The sequence below is a fragment of the Chenopodium album genome, chromosome 2, assembly GCF_948465745.1.
Source record: "Chenopodium album chromosome 2, dcCheAlbu1.1, whole genome shotgun sequence".
NCBI classification, from domain to species: domain Eukaryota; kingdom Viridiplantae; phylum Streptophyta; class Magnoliopsida; order Caryophyllales; family Amaranthaceae; genus Chenopodium; species Chenopodium album.
This window is the reverse complement of record NC_137835.1, coordinates 72,382,341-72,396,262: the sequence shown is the minus strand read 5'-3', so window position 1 is coordinate 72,396,262 and position 13,922 is coordinate 72,382,341. Positions and strand designations below refer to the sequence as shown.

Sequence of the window (13,922 nt, the reverse complement as noted above, 5' to 3'; positions counted from 1 at the left end):
TGACTTTGATGTCAAAGAATTAAGCTTTGTGAAACTGCCAGTTGGTGCAAAAGATATTAGAGTCAGGTCTAAAACTTCATTTATTAGTAGTTTTCACCGTGTCTTCTTGAGGAAGCTTCATACAGGTTGATAAAAGGAGGATGGAGAGGATCAATGGGGCTATGTCTATGTAGAGATTCTAGGTGATTGCTAGCTAGTTTCTTCCATACACCTTTTTTTTTTTTTTTTTTTTTTTTTTTTTGGTTGTTGTTGTTAATGCTTACAATATAGTGGAGTCATTTGAGGAAGACTTTGACATTTCTATGGTTAAACTTATAAGAATTGCAGATGCACTTAACTAGGTACCTCTTGCATTTCTCATTTTATAAAATTTTCCTAGCTTAACATGCTATAATTATACTTGCTTTTATGTTTAGCTATTCATGACATACATTACTCAAGGATACTTAATGTTGTTATTCCTTCAGATTACATTACATTTTTGTCCCATACAATAAATTCTGACTCAAGTTATGTTCCCTGTGTTGTTTTTGCACATCCTCTTAATCGGGATTCAGCACTTTTTCATTTTCTAATCTGTTGGGTTTACACTTTTATGACTTATCCACTGAATGAAAATTTCTTTGGAATGTGTGATTTCTTCCCTATTTATTATGAGATACAATTAAGGGGAATGTGATTTGTAAGGCACAAATACACTATATATATGTATATATTCTTCGTTATTCGACTTGCTTTGTTGGTTTTCTCTAGTAAAATTTTTAGGTATAATGAATGCTACTCTTATACTAGATATGATTGCAAATCTGTATTTTCCTTGTGAGAAGGGTTTCCGAATGTTTTCTTTTTCTTTCCTATATAAAAAAGTATTGCAAATCTGCATGAGTATTAGCCTTGTATAGTTATTTGTTCAAGTGCTAATGTTATTGGTATAAGGATGAAGCTTTCTAATAGTTATGGACCTTATGGTTTGCTATCAGATTTTCTTTGTTACATTTGTCCTTTATATCTGCATTTTATCCAATTTAATTATCATAGACTTTTTTTTTTGAACAAATTGTCATAGCCTTATAGTGGGGAGGGAATGAGGGATACTATAAAATTTGATACTGAATGGATTATTTGCCCTTTACAGAGATGCATACTAGTAGCACCCGCTGCCTGAAGTTGCTAAATGCTCAGTGTAATTTTTTCTGTTGCTACTGCCTCTCTACCATGGTGAAATATACTGGTGCGTGTCTAAGCTCACATGTGAAATCTTGGATGTATGCATAAAACTCATATGTAAGAATGTCATATTTTGGCTGATGAATGTATGGCCTGTATCAGTTCAGTCCAAGTACATGCAACTATGCTAGACTGTTAATTAGTAAGTGCAAAATGTATGTCCTTAATGTACTTGTGTTAATGTAATTTATAAGTACACTTCAAATTATATTGGTCCAATGTGTTTTATATGTATCAGACTATCAGGTTCTGTTATTCAGGGACTATTCCCCTTAGCTTTTGTTCAACTTATATGTTTTTAATGGCTTTTATGGTTTATAATTAAGAGGATTATGACATACGAGCTCTTGTTAGATTTGCATCCAATAAGTCATTTCCAAATACAAAATATTCTCCATAAGATTATGCCATTGTGGCCTTGTGGGTTAGAAACCTAAGCTTAATCAGATTGATATTTCTCTCAATGGATTGCATGATTTCCATTATTTTTTGTTTTTTTTTTTTTTTTTTTTAAATTCTTTCTCTTAGATCATTTACATTAATAGTCCAACAAAATTAAAACTCCTTTGGACTTTGGATTACATAATTTAAGGAGCAGCCTTGCAGCATATGGTTGTTCGGTTTGCAGATGAAAACCTGCTGCAGTCAGCACGTAATCAAGATATAGGGAATTGGTTGTCAGAAGAGTAACTGAAGGGTACTATCAAGTATGATATTAACTTGCAAACTTTGGCATTAACAAAAACTGCTATAGTAGTACAATCTGATCGAAGTTTCAAACCAAGGTAGATGAATGCTTGTGTTAGGTACTTTGGTTTTCCCTGACAAGACAATGACTTGATCTAGTGTATGTTCAAGTATATAGGTTGCATTAGGATATTTATGTACTCGATAATTAGGGTTATTTTGAGGTCATTAACCCGAAAGAAAGTGAACTGATGTGGGAGCATTAGACTTGGTTAATGTGGAAAAAATGTCATAAAGAGTCAGTTTCATGGATGATTCTAAAGCTTTTGTAAAAGGATTCTTGGATGGTCAACTCTCGGATTTAACTATCATGTCTTGAGTAATTTCCCCTTTAAAGCTTTAGCAAGGCCAGGGTCTGATTGCTTGGAGAGTTGGGAGGTCTTTGGTCAAGTAATTTCCCCTTTAAAGCTGTCAAATGTGCGACCACTTGAGAAGAAAGTTGTATTTCAGAGTTTTCAATGCATAGCTAACATAACTTATACGGAGTAATAAGCTAGAATTGTAGATCACTAAATTTACCTTAGCACAGCCGTCACCCGTGCACATCTAGTACGTCGTGCAAGAGGGTTTGTGTGTCTTTGTATACTAGATTTATTTAGGGGTTTTAAAAGAGTAGTCACCATAAGGTGAGTTTTCTTTCATATTTAGGGGTGTTAAAAACAGTATGATATATATATGAAATATAAAGGTTTCCTAAAATATTTGGCCAGACTTGTAATTTTTTTTTTTATTTATATACTCCGTATGTATTTTATTAAAGATATATTCATTTTATTTTCTGGTAAGGAAGAAGAGTTAGGTTTTTATTGACATTGGTGCAATTATTTGATTGATTTTGAAAATTATGGTGGTTGGTGGTTCAATTGATTGTTGGTGGCCGGTGAACACTCGATAGAATTTTTAAAATTTTTTTGTAGGGTAAAAGTGTTAAGTTTAGGTAAAAATAATAATTGTATAATATTTTTATGACAAGGCTACGTACGTCATTTTAGGTTATTTTTCGGGCGTTAGTTAGAGATTTGAGGGCGACGTTTATCTTTCCACTTTTTAAACGAGGCTATAAGATTGCCAAGGTTTTAATTTAACCGATCCACAAAGAAGGAGAATCGTGTGAATTGGTTAACATGTCCAAACATAGATTCATATGGTTTATCTAGCTATTTTATTGGTAAGTGTAGTTTAACAGAGCTACTTTCATTTTAGTTTAATTTTTTTTGCACAGGATGATAATATGCACTCCGTATGTATTTATTGAGTTAAATTTAAACTATTGATGCTCCTATTTATCAATAGTTTATGCCGATATAGGAACTGTGAAGTTGCTCGACCTTGTTAGTTCTTATTACAAATTATCTATCTTTGCAGTATTGTACATTGTAGTGGTTGCTATTTATCAATGTTTCTTCAGCTTGGCTACGAACATGCTATGCTAATTGAGGTAAGTTAGTGCATAGATCACTGCCTTTTCAATTAATATCGATAAAGAGATGCATTATATAGAGTACCATTTTTAAGTGAAGTTTGAAGAGGTAGTAAAAGACTTAGAATCTTTGCTTTCTCATCAGTATATATACAATATACAATAGCATAAATAGCCTAGATATAAATAAAATAGCTAGTTAAAAATATGCACAAGATAGTCTACTTTGCTAACAATTGTTTTTCTTTTGGGGTACGGTTATCTGTGTGACTGTGTTATTTGATTGAGAAATAAGAAAATAAACCATTCGTTCAAATGTATTCTCAAAACCATTCTAATTACCAACATAGCTTGCAATGGTCCTACTTGGACCGTTTGGTTATTAAAATCCTGATTTTTGGGTCACACCCGTAGCAAGTCATCATATACTCCTAGAATTTAAAAAGAGAGGAGATGTATTACATGTATACTTAGATGTAGTTATATGATCCAATTCGATTGAATTAAGAAGGGATGGTAAGTGCTAGATTCTTGTTTTCAACAATTAAATATGTTAATTTCTAGCATTAACTTACTACGGCAAACAGAAGTTGAAATTAAAGTTTTTCATTTCTTAACAATAGCAGAAATAATATTACTACAATTTTATAAAGTTTTGTACAACTTAAAAGTTGATTAATTAACACAAGCTTAAGACGAAATTGGATTTTCAAATTCAATCTAATCTACCATAAGTTTAGTAATTGTACCAAGGATATATAATTGATGTTAAATCAAATTAGCTGTTGCCTAACAAGATCTCTGTAGGTCTTCTTGTTGTAAACGTTACCCTCGCCATCTTCATATTCCTCAACATCAGGCTGCCATAAGAAAGACTCTTGCCATTGTTGAATCTGCCGCCACAGCTCCTTGGCATCATCGATTCGAGTGATCTCATGAAAGCTCTTGGTGTTAGGGATACCCAAGCAATGCATACCATGTTGGTGACGCGCTTCATGGAAGTGCTTTTCAAAGGCCCTTCAGCCCTTGTAGGTGTAGTTCCCACATATTTCGCACTTGAATTCTTGGTGAAGACCGTGAAGCCTGTAGAGCCAATACGGTATAGGCTTCCCATCCGAACCTATTGGCAATTTGAGCGGATAATTATTGTTTCTTTTGTCGTCCTCTTCTCCATCGCTTTCTATGTCGAGTGCAACTATCTCTTTATCAGCTTCACGATCACAAACGAGTTCATCAAAACTCATTCCCTGCCTGGTCTTTATGCGTTCCCTAGTCCGCTCAAGATTCTCTTTTAGAATTTCACACAGCTTGTTAACTTTCGCTTCAATGAGCGCATTTTCTTTACAACAATCAAGTTCATCATCGCCTTTTTCCTTCTTTAAGTGCTTTCGATCCATCCTTTCGAGGGGGGTATTCTTCACAAGGAGAAGCCTCTCTGCCCTTTGATGCATAGTACCCCCAGACTTAAGCCCCAAGGCGTTTAACGCCTCGTTAAGTTTCATCGATCCTAACTCAATTAAACTCTCGACAGTGCTATGTTCATCGAGCCACTCGTTCACATCATCGATACTCCTTGTCCTAGGCCTTTTTTTCCCTCTATCAACCGTCCAACTCTCCTCAAATTCAGACTCAAGATTCTTGAAAATCCTGTCCAAGAACATCAAAGGCTTTGCTCGTTCCAAGAACGAAATCAAGTACTTAAGAACACTTTCGATGTACTCCTTGTACTGTCGAGAAGCCTTGTATTTTGCAGGAATCAAATCAATCGCAGGAAAGTTATCAATATAATCAGCATATGAAGTAAAGTACAAACCAAATTTAGAATTGATAAACATGTTATAAATTTCATTTAAATCTAAATACCTCCCGAATCCCTCTTCGCCACTGAAGGAAATATTTGGGACTTGTAACTCAGCTAGCATCTTCTTGCAATGCTCTCCATCACGGACAACCTTGGAAGGCAGCTCGGTGTTTCGCCGGCTAGACTCTCGTACCGTGTTTAGCATCTCGTTGAACACCTCAAACACCATGTTTTTGCTCTCCATGTTAAACGTACTCTCTACAAATTAAAGAAGGAATAAAGTGGTTAGCGTTTGTAAATTGCAATTAGATTATTCTATTTATAATACACTATACAGATGACTATATGTGACCAGGAATACTCCTAAACCTACCATATATTCACACGTCTAACAAGCGTGTATAACAAGTATAAAACAGGAAGGTTAAGATTCTTTACATAAATACTATAAATATTCCTTTTAATTTAAGGAAAAATTGCTCCCATTAATCTGAACTTTACCTCATCCGCCAAAATTAATCCCAACTTTCGTTTATTATCTATCACTCCCAACTTTAGGGGGTATTAATTTTTGTTGCACCCAAATGACTTGCAACCAGTTAATCAGGTAAACATTTGTGAATTAATTTTTTTTGCACACGTGTCAATATGTAATTGGATGAAAAATAAATAAAGAAATTAAAACAAAATTAAAAAAAAAAAACAAAATTAAAAAAAAAAACAAAAAAAAAAAAAAACCCCAACAACCATCCCCTTCCACCAGACCACCACCACCACCACCACCTCCCCTTACATTCTCTCAGCCACAACCACTAGTGAACCCAACCACCTTACCAACACCACAAGAAGCGCAGCGCATCCCTGGCCCACCTAGACGCCGGACGCACCCCCACCCTAGCCCACATCGACGTCGGACGCCACTTTCTCAGCAACAACACACCACAAAAATCAACCACCACCGTCACCTCTCATCTCCGATCTTCATCAACCTCAATTAACACCTTCACACCCACAACCCACCTTCTGCACTCGCCCAGCACCCCGACCACTACCGAACCGCGCACACAATCACACACCACCTCTGCCAATTCGCTCAGTACCACCACCAAACCACACACACTCACACACCAACGACGGGGGATAGGGAAGATAAGGTGGGTTATCAGGGCGGGGGAGTGGTGGGCGCCGTTTTCCGGCAGCGGCGGAGGGGATTTCAGGGGTGGGGGCGAATTTCCGGCGGGGTGGGGGTGGTGATGGAGTGTTTTACGGGATAGGGGTGGGGGGCTGGGCTGGGTTGGGTTTGTTTTTTTTTAAAAAAATTTTGGACCTATCACGTGTTGACACGTGTCTAGGTAACCTATTATATCAGGTTGGATGACCTGTAGGGTGCAATAGAAATTAATACCCCCTAAAATTGGGAGTGATAGATAATAAACGAAAGTAGGGATTAATTTCGGCGGATGAGACAAAGTTCAGATTAATGGGGGCAATTTTTCCTTAATTTAATGGTATTTTAATCCTTATTTTATTTTATTTTTATCTCTTAACCTTTTATAATTTTGGAAATTTTTGTCCATGGATGACCGTATTAAACTTGAGGAAAAATTCCAACTATTATATTTATATACAAGTGCAAAAACGCCACCTTCGACGGTAAGTAGAAAAATGTAGGAAAACCTTAGAATATTTAATTAGTGATTAGTTTGATTGTATTTTAATACGAGTATGTAATTTCTAATAGATACATATTACAAGTAAATTATAAGTGTTTTTTAAGGATTAATAAAATTTATGTTAGAAAAAGGATAACTTTTTTACGGAGTAGTAGATAAGGTAACCTTAAATACTTTATGTCTTTACCCAATATTTACCCAATAAGGGTAGTAAACTAGTAACTGTCACCATATTTACCCAAGTTTTTTTTTTTTTTTTTTTTTTTTTTTTTTACAAAAACTATACTCGTATTTACCTAAGTTGAGAATATGGAGATCGATTAAATTTAAAAATTAGGCCTTTAAAGGTAAAAGTATAGTTGATGAAGATGACGATAGTATTTAACCAAAAAAAAAAAAAAAAAAAAAAAAGATGACGACAGTTTATATGTACAGATGTACTGTTTCACAAGAACAAGCTAGATGTGTGATACCACCAATTACATTAATACTAGGAAGGAACTTGATATACGAGATCTTCCAAATGATAATTTAACAATCGAATTGTGCTAATATTAACGCTTCCTATCAGTATTATTGATATGAACAACAAGCTTGATAGAGTATAAAACATATTTTTGGGCCTCAACTATCAGCTTAAGTTTTTAGTTGAGTTGGTCATTTAACATGGTATTGAAACTAGCGTGACATAAAGGTCACGGGTTCGAATCTCATACTCCCTTCCTTCAAAGTGTCAACCATCAGCTTCAGCTAGCATACTAAGCATCTAGAGTTAGGGCCTGTAATATTTTATGAGTAGAAAATGTGTATGAAAACACTTTCTTGGTGCCCATCAGTGTCCTGTTTATTATAGAAAATCCTTGAATGTTCCAAATTCCTAATTTCATCTAATAAATCCTCAATAATAGTTGAGTCTCTTGAAAGCCATGGCCTCCACGACGGCTTCTTTTTGCTATCCTTATCCGAAACCCATACACAAAAGCAATTAGAAGACACTCAAAACAACTAATGACTCACAATGAAGGAAAATAAACCTAGTGATTTTTCCTTGCATGATCTTCCACATAGGTAAAATCCTCGGAATCAGAATCAAAGGACACTAGATGAGTCTTTGTAATCCGGTAACAAGCTCCTTGATAGAATACACGGCCGGTTGGCTCTGGTGGGCAAAGACGGACATTATTCCTATTTATTACAGAGCTCCAGCTATAACTTCGAGACGAGTAAACTGCAATTGAAACATAACTTCCACCATAAAAAATTAAAAAGGTTTCCATTGATGACATTTAAAAGGCAACCACCTTAAAATTAGTGTCTCCATCAGATGAAGGATATCTATTGAGATAGGAATATATTGTCATATGATATTATTAATATCATATGAGATATTATTGTGAAAAGATATATGTCATATATTATTATGATAGATTTAAGAAGTTAAGATAATTAGGAATATTAGGGCTAGATATTCCTAGCTATTATCTATATATATTGTAATGTGATCGAATATGAAAGATAGGAAAATACAATGGAAAAATACAGAGAACTATTTTCCCCAATATTTTAACAATATCCCATCATAAATTGAAACCGATGATCAATTTTAAAAGGACACGGGGGAAGTAACAAGAACTTTTTTTTTTTGAAAGATAACAAGGACTTTTGAATAGAAGGGTTCCATACTCTCAAAATATTTATGCCAGGATGATACATTAACATGGCCGACCCTTAGCCGGTGCAGCCTAAGCGGCTGCGCAAGGCCCAAAATCTGAAGAGGCCCAGATTACCTTTAAATGGTAATATACTTTTCTAGTGTATCATAAATTTATATGAGGTTGTTTAGGTCAGCAATAGGGGTGAGCATGGGACGGGTACCCGTACCGTTAGTACTAACGGTTCGGGTACCCGATAACCAAAATCACTAAAAGTGATACCCATAACCGGAACCGATAAGTTCGGGTACCTGGATTTTCGGATCGGTTATCAGGTACCCAATAAGATATCCAATAATGATAATTAAACTTAATTATGTAGTTATAAAGTGATTATGAAGTAAAGTAAAAGTTTAGATTTATATTAATAGATTTAAGTAGGGAAAAAAAGCAAAAAAAAAAAAAAAATGCTTATTGGATCGGATCGGGTAACCGTTAATTTTAAAATGATACCCATAACCATACCCGATAACAAATTATCGGAACAGGTACCCAAACCGTTATGGTTATCGGATCGGGTACCCTAATTTTCGGAACGGTTACGGATCGATTTTTCGGGTTTTCGGTTTTTCGGGTAGTTTTGCTTAGCCCTAATCAGCAGTTATGCGCTTGTTATTTGTTGTTGGAGGCTTAAGGTTCGATTCCTAATAGAGCTAGGCATGGGTCGTGCCAGCCGGCGGGCAGTACGGGCACAACACAAGATTGGCACGACATGACACGAGTCGGCCATTGGCACGACACAATACAAGGACCGAGGAGTGGGCTGTGCCGTGAACACGATTTCGAAATTTCGGCACAAGCTAGCACGACACGAACCCGCCGGTCCCCACGATACTTTGGCCCGCCAGCACGACACGCAACATGCCAGACACGACCTGTAATAAATTATCAATTATTGTATTATCAATTTATCGTATCGGCATATAATAATATAAGTTATTCAACAAATCTTGTGTTATCACACTCGTAATTTTTTTTAATTATATGCATTTAATGATGTTTGCTAAATAATAAGATTGTCTTTATAAATTTTATCTCTCACACACACACACATATATAAATAATAAGATTATCTTTGCTATTTTATATGAATCATACATCGTCTGCTCTGTTAAAATTTGCTATGTCGTGTCGAAATCTGATCTTTCTGCTGATTATTGCCTCTGCCTAGAAGCTCAAAAGAATAGGGCTTGGGCAGAGCAGAGCAAGACTCAGTAGAGGGGATTTCAGCACATCATCTCAAAATAACAGGGTCTAAAGTAATCAACATATTCTATCTATACCTACGTGTTATAGGATTTATTAATCACAAATTTTTACATGTAGGTACGTATTGTAGTTGGTTACATCGTGTGGCCGGGATTATTTATGGGGTTTACTCAGGGGTTATTTGAGTGGTTCGGTTAGGGGTTACTTGAGGGGTTACTCGGTCAGGGTCACTTCATCAGGGATTACTTGGTCAGGGTTTACTCGAGGGGTTACTCAGTTAGCTTAGGATTACTTGGTCAGGGATTAGTTGAGAGGATACTCGGTCAGAAGTTATTCTTGTGTGTTATGTTAGATGGCCACACAAGAAAGGCTCCCTTAATTAATAACATATGGAGTTTGGCCTAGGAATGTTGCATGCTTTACTATAATTCATTTTATTAGTTATCCATTTTATAGCAATACAGGAAAGGCTCCCATAGCTCAAACAATAGTATGTATGGAGTAGCATTTTGCAACCCCAACATGTACACTAATAATTGATGAACCACGAAAACAATGAAGATTAAAAATATGGAGCGAGCTTTTAACAACACCAACAAGATTTCTCACGAACACGAACACGAACACGACCACAAAAACGAAAACGTGGACCAAAACAAAGGAATCGTAGTTTTAAATCGATAGTTTTTTCTCCATGGATTGATTAACCCTTCCGTGACAAGGACACCGTCACATTGATGAACACATTCTTCTCTTTGGTCATCGCGACTTGGACAATTTCCATGTATCTCTTGAACAACTCTTCAATTATGGCTTCTCCAAAATGATTTACGAGTAAGGGCTCGGCCACGGATCTCATGCATTTAACAAAGTCATAGTGAGTAAACGCCGTCGTAGGTAAATCATTCTTATAGTAATGTTCGTTTGCTTCCCAACTTATTTCGGAAACATCAACTTGATTAAGTATAAAAGATCCTTCTTTCTCCATTATAAATCCTATTTCTTCTGCTGATGGAGTGTATTGAGGTATATTGAATGTATGTAGCTTTTCTTCCTCTATGAAACCCTGCGCAAATTTAATTTATAATCAAAATATACAAAGTACAATATTAGTCCATCAATCGATCAAGACCTTTTTTTTATCAACCTAAGAATAAAAAATAATAAAAAAAAAGAGGGTTTTCTAAGCTATATCCCCAAGTTCTTTGGTTTATAAGATGTACCCATGTTTTTTCAAAGTTATAAGTTGTGTCCTTCACCTCACGATATTTTATCAATAATACCCTTTGACATACAGCCATGTCCGGAAAGTTAAGTTATTTTATCAACAATGGTGTCGTGACGTTATTAATTTGACACGTGTTCCGTGTTTAACACTTAATTTTTTTTAAAAAAATTAGAAAATAAAATAATAAAAAAGATTATTGTTAACGTCAAAGGTTATTGTTAATAAAAATTAGTGAGGTTGAGGGCACAACTTAGACGTTTGAAAAAGCATGGACACAACTTAGAAACCAAAGAAGTTTGGGGCATAACTTAGAAAAACCAAAAAAAAAAAAAAAAAAAAAAAAAAAAAAAATGTTTAAATTTAGTTGTGACATTTTCGGGATATCACCTCAAGAACCATATCGTTGAGGACAGTAGCAAGAAGCTCCCATTCGTAACTGGATTCCTTGCTATATTTCTCAATTGTCGCCCTTCCTAATATCGTAAGGACCATAATTCCTCCGGGTACTACTTCTTTGGACCGACACCGTAGGAACATCAAAAAGTCCTTTTCAAATTGGTCATAGTAAGCTTCTGTCACATTTGGAGGGCTTGTACTTGCTATGTAGATATTTTCCTTATTGTCTTCTATTCCTGTTGGTACCTGTTGCACCAATTCAAAAGCCATTATTCTCATCAATTCAAGCACATGCTATATTATTTTGACCATTCAAACCATCGAGGTCATTTACTTTTGTGGATACGTCAATTACATAATTCATCAGAATCGTTAAAATTGCAATAGTTTGATTGACACGTACATCTCCACATATCTTAAATGATGCCACCCTTTCAAGTAGAGATATCTTTAAGAAAGATTCCATAAGAGGGAGATTTCTATATATTTAAATGATTTATATTTCATAATATAGAAAGGGATTTTCTAATTTGTGTCCATGAACATATGAACATACGACAAGATAAAATAATAATTTATATATGTATGTCAACAAATACTCCGCATAATGAGAACATTTTCATAGTTACATTAACTAAATGATTTTAATATCTGGGTTCACCATTTTCTTATTTAAATTACATTTTTTTCATTTGACTTTTTTTCTTTAAATTTTGTAATTTATTATATATGTCGTCCATGGGACACATTAGACAAGCCTTTATGGATTATAGATGTACTGTGACCGGTATTTCATTTTATATAATTAAAAGGTGTTTGGTAGCTACAGAATTTATTAGGCCAAATTAGCTAATTTAAAGTGGATTGATGACTACAATAAGCTAATTGGATTGTTCCATGACCTAGCAAACTAATTAAAAGAGTTGATTCCACCAAATAAGCTCATTGTCAATAATGGGTTGTAGCAGCTTTTTCATGAGCTTTTTCAAGTTTTTTTATTTAAGATGAAATGACAATTATATCTTTACTTTGTACGTGTACAAATAAAGACAAACTCGAATATTAAAATCTTTTTGAAGATATGTAAAGATTGAAAAATCACCTGAGAAAGCCACATGAGGCTATAAGAAGAATGAACAAAATGCAAGTGATTGGAAGGAAATAGTCTTCCATAGAAAGAGCCAGGAACACCATTAACAAAACAATGCCCAAAATTATTACTCCCAATTTGCTTCTTCAGGCTACCCTCAAAGCTTGCTATTGACCTAAAGATTGTGTTGAAATCATTGCCTGGAAGATCATTCAAGTAAACTTGATACTCTAGGCTCCCATGTCCGAGCTCTTGACGAGCATTTTCGATTGTTTCTATGAGCTCAGCGACCACTCCCAAGGTGTTGAGCGCGGCGGAGGAACAGCCCAAGTCAGCTATGCATAAGGTTGTTGGTCGCTCCTTGAAATAGAACTCCTTTATGGCCTTTTCTTTTATGGATTTTGTCAATAATAGCACCTGTTTCTGTTGCATGTAAATTGGAATAATATGTTGGTTGATTACTAAATCCTTATTTGCTTGTAGAATCTAGATAGAAAAAAATAATGCCACAATAATTTTAATGTGAGCTACTATATGTCTATACTAATCAAGCATTATTCGTGTTTAATGGTGTAACATAAATCCTAAATTTGTAGCTTTTATCATCTTTAAATCGATTTTTCTAAGGAGTGTACTTATATAAAGGATATCATATTCCAAAAATATTACTAATAAACACTATTAATGGATCGGATCGGATGATATGTTCTTGATTAAACTTGATCTAATTGTGCATGCATGTACGTTGACATTCAATTGAAATCACTAAGTTGAGCGCTTCTATTTTATGTGCTATGTAGTAATTTGCATTGTCATGCAACAATGTGTCACCTCTCTTAATTGTCACCTCTCTTAATTATTAAGTCTAAATTTAAATTCATAATTCATATAATTATTAATACGTACAATAGATAAATTAATAATGAAAGTCGTCTTTATACATATATAGTACATGTCATATACGGAGAACATAATTCTTGTATTCTCTTTTGTTCAATTCACATATTATAGAATTGTACATACATAAAGTAAAATGAACAAAAGGGTGAAACAAAAACAAAAGAAAACCAACCGTTATAAATTAAACCTATTGTAAGTCATTTTTATTGAGATCGTCTATAAAATCTACCTGAATGTAGGACGTTTTTACGTAACTGGTTTCATCAGACCCCTCCTTCATTCGAAGAACTTGCTTTACCTCAATTGCCATCACCAAAATTTGATCACACTATATCTCTCACTCCTCCCTTGCTTGGTTTGATTTCTAATATTTCTTTATAATTAAGTAAAAAAACCTTTGATGCAATAAGCTAGGCTTGTAATTCCCTATTTATAGAAAAATAAAAAGTAGTTAATACTTGCATTGAGTTCATCGCACCACTCAGCTCCACATAAGCACCATAATAAAGTAAGACTAAA

General features: G+C 34.8%; 1 protein-coding gene and 1 pseudogene across 1 annotated transcript; both read right to left on the bottom strand.

Annotated features, from left to right (window-relative positions):
* Window positions 1-4,093: 4,093 nt before the first annotated feature.
* Window positions 4,094-6,274, bottom strand: LOC145587154 (splicing factor SF3a60 homolog pseudogene; annotated as a pseudogene).
* Window positions 6,275-10,492: 4,218 nt separating this feature from the next.
* On the bottom strand, window positions 10,493-13,713 carry LOC145587138 (salicylate carboxymethyltransferase-like). The gene is made up of 4 exons (XM_081643995.1): window positions 13,633-13,713; window positions 12,516-12,926; window positions 11,405-11,659; window positions 10,493-10,855 (listed from the first exon to the last, which is right to left on the bottom strand). The coding sequence occupies exons 1-4, from the start codon at window positions 13,711-13,713 to the stop codon at window positions 10,493-10,495; spliced, it is 1,110 nt and encodes a 369-aa protein (XP_081500121.1).
* Between the last annotated feature and the right edge of the window lie 209 nt (window positions 13,714-13,922).